A 13256-nucleotide genomic window follows, 5' to 3' on the forward strand; every position below is an offset into this window, starting at 1 on the left:
TCAACCTTCTTGTCTTCTCTAAGCAGCCTAGATCTTTTGCTTTTTGTAATGAATTTTTAATTCAATTTTTAATATTCTGTCATCTTTACACATTTTCCTTAAATGAGCACTGGATACAGTAGTTAGCTGTAGCCTTTTGGCACTGGGTAGTTTAAAAGGATATTATTTCTACACCCCAGTACAGGATTTTTCTTCTTTTAACTTCATGTTTTTGCTTATTCATGTTCAGCCTGTGACCCACGGTAACCCCTAGTTGCTTTTACGTGTAACTATGGCGTGGTGAATTGTTCCCCATTTTGTATTTGTACAGCAGTTTACTCCCAACGTAGCGCCAGGCATTTGACATAAATAAACTGCATCCTGTTTTTTCCTGATTACTTCTTCAATTTTTTAATATCTTTTTGAATCCTTGTCTAGTCCCCTTTGTGCTTGCTGGCTCCCTCAGACATCACTCTTAATTTGATAATTACATATTCTAGGTCATCTTCTTAATCAGCAATAACAATATTCAGTGACTCCAGATTTAAGGCACACCCTGTCAGCACTCTGCTTGGCACATCTCTCCATATTAGATGACTACCCTTGTCATTGAAATGGGACTCTAAATCAGTTTTGCTGACACCTTGTAGTTTCGTAAGTTTCACATAGATTATACTAACCCAAATCGCTTAAGAAAACATCATTGCCAACAAAAGATGGAAGTGGTACTCCACAGAGGTAGTGTGACTGAAATGCACTGCCTAAATTATTTGCTGAATCAGCACTCTAAATGACAAGTTATAAGACAAGTGGGTTTTTGTATACCACAGTTCAAACTATCAGGACTAACTGGTATTGAAACATCTGACAGCATGTAGAAAACTATTGTTTAGAGGGATTTCAGATGGGAGGGATCTAATAAAGGTTCCACCTAGCCACCACTAACTGCCCTGGAGCTAAAAAAGCTTGTTTAGGACATGGTGGGGGGAGGTTTGTGTGTGCGGTGTGCTGGAAAATTGCTACAAGCCACCACGGGTACTGTTAAACAGGCTTAATTTGACAGGATGAATTGATCATTAAGCTAACAAAAACAGTGGTGGCTAAGATAGGAACAGCTACAATCTAGCTACATTATTTATAAGGAGACAGAATGGAGTCAATACTGCACACCAAGTCTACCAAACACTTTTGTGATTTCAGTCAAGTACTCCAGTTAGGATGTGACAGAAGCAAGATTTCTGACTCCTTAAATCTCTTTTTTGCATGCAAAATAATAGTCCTTAATGACAGAAAGATCTTTTCCAGAAGAATGCAGCTGCCCAGGATAAACACCACACAGTTTTACATATTTTATTGTTCATCACATGAACAATGTGACACTAGTGATTATTTATTGTTCACCATTCAGATTCTGCTCAGCCAACAGAATTCTGAAATTCTTTATTTACTTTTCCCCTAAGCTCATATATGGCTCTTCAAAGGTACTCCTTAGTCACTCAAAAATTTTGATATTTATAAGGAGATTTTATTCTCACTTTGTAAATATGCTGCAGAAGCAGAGAAATCTGAATCCACTGATTCTGGATGTTCGACACCACGGATTCCAGATATGACATGAGATATTTCAAATGTGAGTTTTTAGAGTGGTCATTAAATATTTTCTGTTTATTGGATTGTATTCCTTCAACATTATCACAGAAAGAAGATCCAAAGACTGGTTCTGTGTGGTATATACTGGACAGGTGTAAATATACAAAAAATATTCAGAGGACATTAGTCTTATTATTTATATGAACCCATATGGAAGCAAGAACCAAAAGTAGTTAAGACTCTGCTGGATCATACTTAGAATAACAGAAGGAAACTTTTCCAGGGTTGGATTGATGACCCTGGAGAACAAGTTGTTGTATCTGTAGGTGGTTCTGGAGCATTGCTAATGTCTCCTTCATTGAAGCAGCTGGGGACAACAATTAGGAACTAAGTAGATGAACCGAGGCTCCAGTTAAGAAATCCTGGATTCTCATGTAGCTTTCTCTTCACTGTAGAGTAGACATTTGTTTGTCTATTTCTGTTGATTAAACTCAGAGAAGAATATCTGGGGCATTTACTGAAGAAATTCAGTGAGGCCTTTTCTAAGAAGACCACTTGACAAGCCATGCTCTCATTCTTGCTCGGTACCTAGATCAGCTTTCAACACAAGCAAATGTTGTTATCATATTGCCCGGTTAAATGAGTTGAAACTCTTAAATTCTTCCCAGAAAGACACAGCAGATGACCACTCACTTTCTTCAAGTTTTCTCAACAGGCAGTACCACAGACTTTGTTCCTATCTACAAGAAGCGTGATTTATGCACATTTCAATGGTATTTGTTTACAATTCAGCTTTAGTTTTCCTTTTTAACCTATTACAGCACAGAAGTCTCTTAAGAGTTTCTCTAATGTCTGACAGAAATAGGAATATGGCTGAAAGCAAGGCGCCATTTAGGCTCCAGTCAGATTAATCAGAAAAGATCTGCGAAAAAGTGAAACACTTTGAAAGACAGGTATGTGTCTGTTCTTGCAGCGTCCTGTATCACAGCAATCTACAATCTCAGTTTTGTTGCTTCCCTCCCCGCTCCTTGATATGCACACAACAGTTGCCAGGACTCTTTCAGCTTTCACCAGCCAAAAGATTTTGGCTATCTACTTCAACTACATGTTTGACAAAGAGAATAGTCCATTTATTGCACCCGTGGAAAAATTGCCATTCATTCGGAAGGATGCCAGCTTCAAACATCACTTGGATATTTGAGCTAGACTGACAGACTGCTCTTTATATGCCAGTAAGGTAGGGGAAGAAAATGCTATGAAATGTGCTTTGTATTCTCTGCTGCATACTAAATCATTCCTGGGTGGTATTCATGATCTATAAAGCAGTAAGTAGTTTGGTCACAGCTATCTCTGGCACCATCTGTTTGGCCACTTGAAACACTAACAGGCTGCACAGAAGCTGAAAAACAGACATGACTAGCGTGAATTTGGGAAAAACTATATCCAGATTCAAAATTAAACCAGCTATTCAAAATTTCATCACAGTGCGTCAGGCATACCTCGGTTACCTTCTAAACTCTCACAGGCTGGTTTTCCCTTGCCCCTGGCAGACATGGTTGTCTGCTTTTTTCATAGCCATGATGTTTGCAGATAGTCTCATTAACACAAGAGTTGCCAGCAAAGAATAGAAAATGAAGGTCCTGAGTCTACCTAGAAATTTTCTACCCTGGCAAATGAGGAAAAGTATTGCTGGCCAAGGAATCCTACGTCTGAGATACAATTATCTATTTACCCATTTTATTTTTCTGCATTGAATTATTTGTAATAACTGTGCATTTTCGTTCAAATTGTTAACAAAACTATAAAACATTGCAGATGAAGAAATAACTCTTGCGGTATAGAACACTAAAACTGATGATTCCCAATTATGATGTTTGAATAAAAAGTTACTAATACACTTTATATACTCTATTCTCATAATTACATTTAATCTCACAAAAGCGTTTACAAGACATCTTTGATGTGGTCTTTTTTTCCTAGAAATCATCATGATTTGTGTCATATTCTAAAATAAAATATTAATGAATGAGTTTTATATGGGTTTTAAGCTCGATATCACCTAACAGCTACAATGACAAAGGAAAATCCCATTTACCATTTTAAGTACTGGACTTAATTAACTTCTTTCCATTATTAGGAACTTCCCCAATGGTCCAAGATTTCTTTAAAGTTAATGAGACTGTTTCAGAAAGCCTCCTAACCAATAAAGTATTCTTTTGAACAAATTAATAATTTCTACAATTATACCACAAATATTGAGTGTAAAAGCCTTGTATAAAAAAAATACCAATGAAAGAACAGAAAAAATATCATTTATAGTTAAAAAAAGATAGGTAAGTTTCACCTATGTTGTTATACTGTTCCTTATTTCAATTTCTCATATGTTTTTGTACATTCATTTCCAAAATTAGTAAGAAATGAAACAAAACTTAAGACCAGACTTCAGATGTGTTGACAGCCTATTGTTTGCATGAGAGATAACCCAGCCCGTCTCCTGCCTTGGTTATTTTTTCCTGTAGGTTAATGATCAAATCCCAAGTAAGGGCCCGAATTAGTTCTGAAATAGATGTAAATCTGATGTGAAACTGAAAACATTGTAAAGAAACTCAATTTGAATTGTTGAAAATAACAAATCAGGTATCCCGGAGTTCTATCACTTGTCCAGATGATACATGTTGCACCTCGACATAATCCACAGTCACATCCTCAGTGTGCAGAAGGAACGTGCCAAACTTCCTCCTTGTTCAGATGCTCTAGAAAGGTACATACAGCTGCCTTAGGCATAATGCATAAGGGCTCCTTCAGACTTCTGAAGAATAAACACCTCTTGTAAAATCCCCTTACAATATTTTCTCATGATTCTTTCATGTGGCTGTAAACACCGCTACTATGAAGAAATGGGAGGGTGTGGGGGGAAGAAGAGGAAGCAATCAATATTTATCATTAGTGTTGAGCAAGAATTTCTAAATTATCTTATCATGAGATGACATCTGCAAAGTTTTAGTGGGCAGAAATGCTTCAGGGAACATGAGGTAATAGCATCAGTTATAGCTGTGAAGGCAAGAGCAATCCCCAAGATTGCTTCAGTAAATTAGAATGAGTAACAGATCCCCTCAAGTGCATTGCTGCTCATTAATAATAATGCCCATACAGCAGACAATTTCTGTTTAAAGGATAAGCCTTTGTAACATGGTCAGCAGGATTATGTTTAAAGCGATCTCCTGAAGACAAAGGCAGCGCAAGCTTCTTTCTCATGCATTGTCTGAAAAGGATTTGCCAGCATTCTCACCACTACTCTAATGAGACCATCCAAATGCAATCATCTCCAGTTTTATCTCAGCCTCAGCCCAGGAAGAAAAACATGAATTGCATTTTATATACTGCAGAGAGAACTATAACATGTCTTCTATGAATCACCATTTCTGCAGGAAACTCTCCCAAGCAAGCACCTTGTCTGGGCTGCAAACAACCCTTGACAAATCCCCATGGCTGCATTTGTGGTCTCCGCTGCTGAGACCATTCCCTGCAGGAGCAGCTCAGGCTGAGAGGATGCAGCGGGCTTGGCAGGTCGCACTGTGGAGTGTGTTGCCTCCAAGGGATGGGGTCAGCAGTTTGTGTTCTCTGCATGCTGAGGGACCAGTTCCTGAAGCAACTTTTAGAAAGCAGTTGTGGAATGTCAAAAGTGAGTCTTTAGAAAGCACAACACTAACTTGAAAGAGCTTAGCAGCAACAATTCTCTCTAAATTCCTCTCCAGATTCAGTTTTCAGAAACTGTATTAAGAAGTGGATGATTAGCTGACCAGGAGAGTTTTTCCAACAGCTGTTGGCTGTTACAGATCAGTAGTTTCTGTAAGTATGTGGATTTTCTTCTAGAAAAGTTCCTGGAAATATCTGGGAATACCTCAGAGCACTCAGGGTTCAAAAACACAGTATTTTAAGCAGGTAACAAAACTTTCAAAGTATTCTGCTGCATCTTCTGAGCAACTGTTTTTCAAAATAATTGTACTATTTAAAACATCCTGAAACAAACGCAACACAAATTTGAAACTGCATACATAATTATAATGAAAATTGAACTGTTTGCAACCTACCTTGGAATTGCGTAAATTTGATGGTTCCCATCCTCTCTCCATTTCTGAAAACAACTTGACCCTAAATAAGATAAATAAATGCCTTATAAGTTTCATAAATCTCTCATAATATAGTTTTGTTAGCACTGCAATTATTTTCCGTTCACAATTAAAATTACCCAAGTAAGGTTTAAATTTGAAGACAGCAGATTCAACAAAGGTTAAAATAACTCAATTACACCTCCTTAAAGTTTTCTTCCACATGTTTCAAATGGCCTTAGAAAATTGACCAATGCTATCACCCACTTTTCAGGGATGGAAATTTAGGTACAATAAAGCCAGTAACTTACTCAACCTCACATGATGAGAGATAAGCAAATAATTGATTTTCACTCCGTGATTGTTTTTATCAAGGATATGTAAGAGTTATCAAAGCTCACACAAGAAAATCGTTGTCCATTTCATTCATCATATGGTTCTCCAAATGGCTCTATAATCTACTTATATCTTATCTTATATACTTATTCTACTTGATTATGGATACCAGTAGCTCGTGGCCTGGTTTTGTACTACACCAATATGCATGTCCTAGAATTCTTTTTAAATGTAAAGCCATTAAGTCAGTACTACCCTTTGTTTTGCAACTCATTGTTACTCCTCAAAATAATGGCTACATGACACTGAAACCTCCTCACATATCCCTAGCAAATTACTCTCATCTTTCATCCCATCTTTCCAATTTACATTAAGAAAAGATCTTGTTAAATTTCTTCCTTACTTCAGCTATTTCATAATTAAGTATGAAAGAACAGGTTTTCATTCATTTATGCTAAGAAGTATCTTTAATATTTTGAACCCACAGTGGAGTGCTGAGTGCTGTCAATATAGATTGCTGTTTTATTGCATCCCTAGTTTGGTTTATTATTATCATGTACATTATTCTTTGTTTTAGAGGAATCAAGGTAAGAGAAAACAAATGATAGGTATTTAAGGCTACAATGCATTTCTCTGTGCAAGCCAGCCCCTTTTTGGATAACCCTTTCTGGTCACTAAGGGGATGCACAGAAGACAACCATCTGAATTACTGAAATCAATTGCCTGCAGGAACTGTACAACAGATGCAGAGTACAGCATACCCATTCCACGTTTTCTGCAAGCAACCAAACACAACTTCCCTTTGATAAACAGAAAATGACACCCTCCAACAAATATAAGAAACTTTGTGCTAAGCAGTAAAAGACAAAAACACCTATATGTGACAAAACGAGAGCAAGAGACATGTATACCAGTAATGGGAGAGATGCTGGTGACAGCTACAGAAGGATACGGGAGCTACTCCTAATGAAATCCAGTAAAGCTTAAGTCTCATCCAGTGGCTGCTAACACAGCTCCAGGAAAGAACCTAAAACATTAGCAGGCAGATTTATGTGTGCACTTTAGCGGCCTTCATCCAGATCTCCTTTAGTTTGGAGAAGCAGTTTTTACTATCCCTTCATCTGTTTCAGCATCATCCTAATGCACTTGGCTACTTTGTTTAAGTGGCTACTTGGTTTAAGCAAAAAACAGTAGATAATATTAAAAACTTATAAAGATGCTATGCAAGCATCACTTATTGCAGACATATAGCTATAGTCAACCCAGTCTTAGTCTTGCTAAATTCTTGATTCTGTGACCTGCATCGGAGAATTCTGTAATTAAATTTTTCACTGTGTGGATAAGTTTTTAATTTGATTTTAAATTTACTGCTTTTTACTGTAACTTTATCTCCTTTTATTGTTTTATTACAAGTTAATAGAACTGTAAGTTGTAGTCTACTAGAGTGGTATCTATGGTTAAACATGGAGCACAAACATCACTGCTATCATAGAATGATAAAATGGTTCGGGTTGCAAGAGGCCTTAAATACTGTCTAGTTCCAACCCCCCTTGCCATGGGCAGGGACACCTCCCACCAGATCAGGTTGCTCAAAGCCCCATCCAACCTGGCCTAGAACACTTCCAAGGATGAGGCATCCACAACTTCTCTGGGCAACCTGGTCCAGTTCTTCACCACCCTCACAGTAAAGAATTTCTTCTTAATATCTAATCTAAATCTACCCTCTTTGATCTTAAAGCCATTATCCCTTGCCCTGTCACTACCTGCCCTTGTAAAAATTCCCTCTCCAGCTTTCTTGTAAGCCCCCTTTAGGTAATGGAAGGCTGCTGTAAGGTCTCCCTGGAGCCTTTTCTTCTCCAGCTCTTGAAGAATCCCAACTCTTCTAGCCTGTCTTCACAGGAGATCTATGGTGATGGCCATCTACAATTGTCATCTATTATTGATAGTATAATGTACCGGCTCAAGAAATTTTCTAGTTTCCAAGTGTAACTGGTTTGCAGTATTATCAATGCTGCTTGCAAAATCACACACATTTTCAGCATTCAGTCGGACAGGCAAATATCATACGCATCTACTGACTAAACACATACATCCTCATTGGCATGTTCTGAAACTATCACCAAAACATAAATCAGTTCTGAATGTTCTGAATAAATGTAAAAAAAATTTAGAAGTATTTGTTTTTATCAACTTCCCTTTGCTAAGATTGGTGGGTTATACTATCTAAGTATATCTAAGTAGTAGGTAAATAAAGATATGGATGATGGTGATGAAAGAGTTATGGAACAACTCGTGAAAATGTCATTGTTATGTGCAAAGTTATTTAATTACAGTGTTTTACTTTCATTAAAGATTACTGGAAAATGCTAAAAAGTCAAAAGGGTTATTATAAAGAATAACAATTTCTAAATACTATTTTATGAAGTCTGACATTGTCCTGGATATTGTTCACAAACTACAGAGTCTGTATGTTATACACGCAGATATTAACAGGAAAAAGAACAATTTTGAGAAATTGAAATTGGCTATTTATGCCATGTGTAATCCAATGAATAAATCTGTTTTCAAAGGTAAAATGAACAAACCCCATATCAGCAATAAGCCTCAAAGCAGGAATCTCTAGTGCAATCCATGAATGACAGTACATATTACCCAGGCATCATTACCATACCACTTGGTTCTTTGCCCCTCAGGAACATGCTGCTTCATAACATGCAACAAGTGGCTACAGCATCTCAAGTAATTTAAACCCCTCAAGACTAAAATTCCTGTGTGCTCGGTGAGAAAAATTCCTAGATTTTTACTGGGACTTCAGGCAGCCCCAGGAGATGGATGTAGTGTTGCTGTTGCAGTATTTGGTTCTGCCAACATGGCAGAAAGGAGCACTCCTCATGAATACTGAGAAATTGTATAACTAGCAATAACTTCATTTCTTAAAACAGAAATAGGAAGGAAACTAATGAGAGTCACCTATCGCTCCATGCTTTCACCACTATTTTATGAAAAATAAGGCAATTACATTTGGGGTAAAAAATGTTATATAAATATATAATAAAATGTTGTAGTACATGATTTTATAAACTAAGAGCAACGATAGTAAGAAATAAGCCAACCAATGTTTCAGAAACCTGTTTTGTAGAAATGACTTTTTAGTCATTTTTTTAGATTTATGGCATGAGAAGTGAGTTATAATCCAATGACACTCTGTAGCTCACATCAAGTAATTTCCTTGCCACTGAGGTAACGTACCATAAGGTTTAGCTAGAATTATCTTCTTTAGGCTTCAGATTCATAAATTACTTACAGTGTTTTTTCTTTATTTAAGGTAGAGGATGTTTTAATAATAGATATTACTAATGCACACATTAAGCTCTGACATTACAAAAGCCAATCTTAGTACTATTTCGTCTTTTCTTTTCACCTTACCACATACCCCAGCATATATGCTGGTACAGACTCCAGACGGTGTGACCCATCACGAATACAAGACACAAAATCCCCTTTTACCTTCTGTTGTGTTCTGGTGACATTGCATAGGCATATTTAGGTACTGTCAATATTTCCCAGTCAAGTAATTATTTTGCTTCGAGAGACGTAAAATATGATCACTGTCCTTAAACTTTTAAATCAAGTGCATGAGTGGACTACTTGCACTTAGATCAAACCATGTATTTTACGATACATTAAAATAGTGAATTAATCAACAAACCCTTCCTCTATTACATACAGATCATCCCAGTGGAGACCAATAGAACCCACACTGGTATCTTAGCGCCTGTTATATTTTCTTCAATCTACCATCTACAGATATGTTTTTTCGCCTTTCTCTACCAGTACAGAGTAAATACCAATTCTGTAACTGATCTGCCCAACTCTGAGCTGTGGACAGGATCTTCACATCAGTAATTATTGTTGAAAAGTTGATGGGAAGGAAATTGGAAGTGTGTGGCTTGTTGTCCAATAGACAGTGATGTGAACAAAGAGGGGAAGAGAAGCTGAATCAGCTGTCTGCACAGCGTGGTACTCTCAGCTGTTGCTGCTGCTATGTACAGCCACTGCTGCACACAGCATCCCAATAAACTATATTTGGGATCCATGGCAGCTGCATAACTCATAATGCAGCCTTAAATGATTATGCTTTACTCAGTTTTCCTAAATGTGTAACCACCTCACAAGGGAAAATACTAGTTGCACATTGCAAGTTAGGTGTCTTGGACAACAGAAATATATAGAAGCTTAAGTTGGGGAAGAGGGGTGCGGTTTAGGGTTTTTTTTATGTGATTGGTTGAGTGGGGTTTTTTTAATACATCTCTGAGTCCAGCTGCTTTTCCTGTAATTATTTGGTGCTTTTTTTCCCCCAAAAAAAATCTACAGTGTTATAATCTTTTACCATTGTCCTGTTTTCAGCTGAGTTACTTTTCTTCTTAGTAGCTAGCACAGTGCTGCATTTGGGCTCTGATGTGAGAGCAATGTCGACAGGACACTGATGTTTGGGTTGTTGCTGGGTGATGTTTATACTAAATCAAGGACTTTTCTGTTTCCAGGGCCCTGCCAGCAAGAGGGCTGGGGGGGCACAGGAAATTGGGAGGGGACACAGCCAGGACAGCTGACCCAAACTAGCCAAAGGGATATTCCATACCATGGGACGTCATGCTGGGTATATAAACTGGGAGAAGAAGAAGGAAGTGGGGGGACATCTGGCATTACAGCATTTGTCTTCCCCAGTAACCATTACGTGTGGCAGAGCCCTGCTCTCCTGGGGATGGCCGAACACATGCCTGCTCATGAGCAGTGGTGAATTAATTCCTCGTTTTGCTTTGCTTGTGTGCACAGCTTTTGCTTTACCTATTAAACTGTTCTTATCTCAACCCTTGACTTTTGCATTCCTTTCCAGTTCTCCTCCCCATCCCTCTGGGTGAGGGGCAGTGAGCAAGCGGCTGCGTGGTGCTTGGTTGCTGGCCAGGGCTAAACCACAACAACCATAAATGAAAACCAGCACTGGACCAAACATTTCAATGGTGTCAGTCTCACAATTGCCACATAGAACATCATCTCCCTGTTTCTTCTGCATACTCTCTTCTATGTGCTCTGTTTTACAAGCCTAACACTGATTTTCGTGCTACCTGCATGTACTTTATTATACAGCATAACTGCCTTTCAAGTCATTACTAAAAAGACAGTCTTTACCATCCCTGGATGTACAATCTTCACCTTTTTGCTTGAATTGATGTTCCTTAGCCATCAGTCCTTTATTTGTGGTCAGAATAAGAAGTCCACAGGACTCATCCATTCGCACTCACAAAATATTAGCCAACATTTTCTTTATTTTACACATGGGACTTCCCCTGCCTTTACAGCAGTCAGTCATTTGTCTACACTTGGAAGCAGCTGTTTATTATACTTTATTTTTTTCCTGGTGGATAAGAAGTAATTATCTTTGCTATATTATGAACATGTCATTAAGCTCTTTTCGAGCTATAGAGCACTAGTATTTATTAGAAGTTCCTTTGCATTATCACTGACAATATTATTATTCATCTCTGGACATAGGCCCATGCCAAAGTTAGAATTCTTTCCTTCCTCATACACTGAAATCCACAGCCAACACACTTTCTCTTTCATGTCTCTAGCCTTCTTCGTAAGTCAATAAAATCAGAGTTCAGAAGATTCTTAACTGCTCTCACAGACAGGGCCAGGTCTTCACTTTGACCATGATTTCATTTACCATGTATTTTCTTCTCCAAAATGTCTCAAATATAATAAACAGAGAAATAAACACGTAGCATTTATTTCTGTGATTTTCAGTACTACACCTACAAAAAAGATCTGCTTTAGACCTTACTTCACTCTCCAATAGTCTTCCACACATGGCACCAAACAATTTTTTATTTATTCAGATTTGTATTAAATACTAAGCTTATACTTGCTATTACACTGTTGACTTCAAAAGTCATAACTAGATATTCAAGTTAAATTAATAACACAAATACTCCTCATTAGAAGAGAGATCATGAGTATGTTGACACACACATCACAGCTGGATGCAAGACAGTTAAATGCCTCAGGACTCATGTCCCCCGAGTATTTTCCAATGGGCCAATACATTCCAGGGACTTTGCCTCAGTTCTGCTTTACTGTCCAGGAATCTGGGCTATGCTGCCCTAAAGGCAAGCCATCTCCCCATATAATAGTGTTTATCCCCAGTGGCTTTCCCTGAAATGCCTGAGCCTACACAGTCTAACCAGTTCCAAAAGTGACTGTCAGTATTTTTTCCAAAAATTAACTCAGTCACTTCTGGAGTTCTTGAGTTAGATATTTAATATAAAGTAAACCATTTAAATAAATGCATGCAGGAACACCTGAAAAGCAGTGAGATAACTAAGGCAACTGAAGTTATATTTTTAGTTTAAAACAGAGTGCATTATTATATAATGAGTATACAATTAAAACTGTCCCTTTAAGTTCTGTGACACCTACTGAAATCAAGGTGTACCTCTGATCCCGTAGTGTTCTTATTGGACAAAGGCCAATAAAACTAGGCGCCAAGGAGGGTGAAGCATCACAGGACAGCAAACCTAAGAGCTTGCTAACACCCAAAGGGCAGGCAGGAATTGTCCGCCCACATTGCTCCTAGCTGCACAGTCCTCCTACACCCACCTGGTCATAGCTCTGCATTCATCAGGCCCCATGTGAGCTCTAGTGGCCTATTAAACCAGCAAAATGTATTCTGTGATTTTTTGGGGGTTTATTTTGTATTGGTTTGGCAAGTGGGGGAGATGTTTCTGAATTGCTTTCCAGTACCAGATGCAGGTGCCAGCAGAAAGAGCTGGGAGGGAGGGAGAGAGGCACCCTCTATTAGTCCCAGCTCCTTTCAAAAGCCTTTCTGCGTTACCATGCAATCCACAGAACCCACTACTCGTATGTTACACTCAATTTACTCATACCAGACTGAGTAGCTACCGGACATATCTTAGCTACTGACATGCCTTCCCTGACATGCAAAAACCAGCAAGCTGGCATTCTGTGACTCTTGGCTGTGCAACTTTTAGGTGGTGAAGAGCTACGTGCTGTAATTCATAACCTCTTCCACCCTCCAATCCTCACATCTAAGACAGCAGTGTTTATTGAGAAAAGGAATATCATTTAGTCCATCAAATTATATAGTTGAGAGTAACCCAACAAGCTTTCAGCTCTGCAAGTCTAACCTCCCTTCTGAAACAAAACAGCAAACTTCCAGCTGAG

General features: G+C 38.2%; 1 protein-coding gene across 2 annotated transcripts in view; it reads right to left on the reverse strand.

Moving 5' to 3' along the window:
- GABBR2 (gamma-aminobutyric acid type B receptor subunit 2) overlaps positions 1 to 13256 on the reverse strand; it is a 487842-nt gene that overhangs the window by 204758 nt on the left and 269828 nt on the right. For both annotated transcript variants that reach the window (XM_055800671.1, XM_005242566.4), the window contains exon 8: positions 5661 to 5721. In XM_055800671.1, coding sequence (XP_055656646.1) covers positions 5661 to 5721 — 61 coding nt within the window. The remainder of the gene's footprint in view (positions 1 to 5660; positions 5722 to 13256) is intronic.

The sequence above is a fragment of the Falco peregrinus genome, chromosome 3 (genome assembly GCF_023634155.1).
Source record: "Falco peregrinus isolate bFalPer1 chromosome 3, bFalPer1.pri, whole genome shotgun sequence".
NCBI lineage: Eukaryota > Metazoa > Chordata > Aves > Falconiformes > Falconidae > Falco > Falco peregrinus.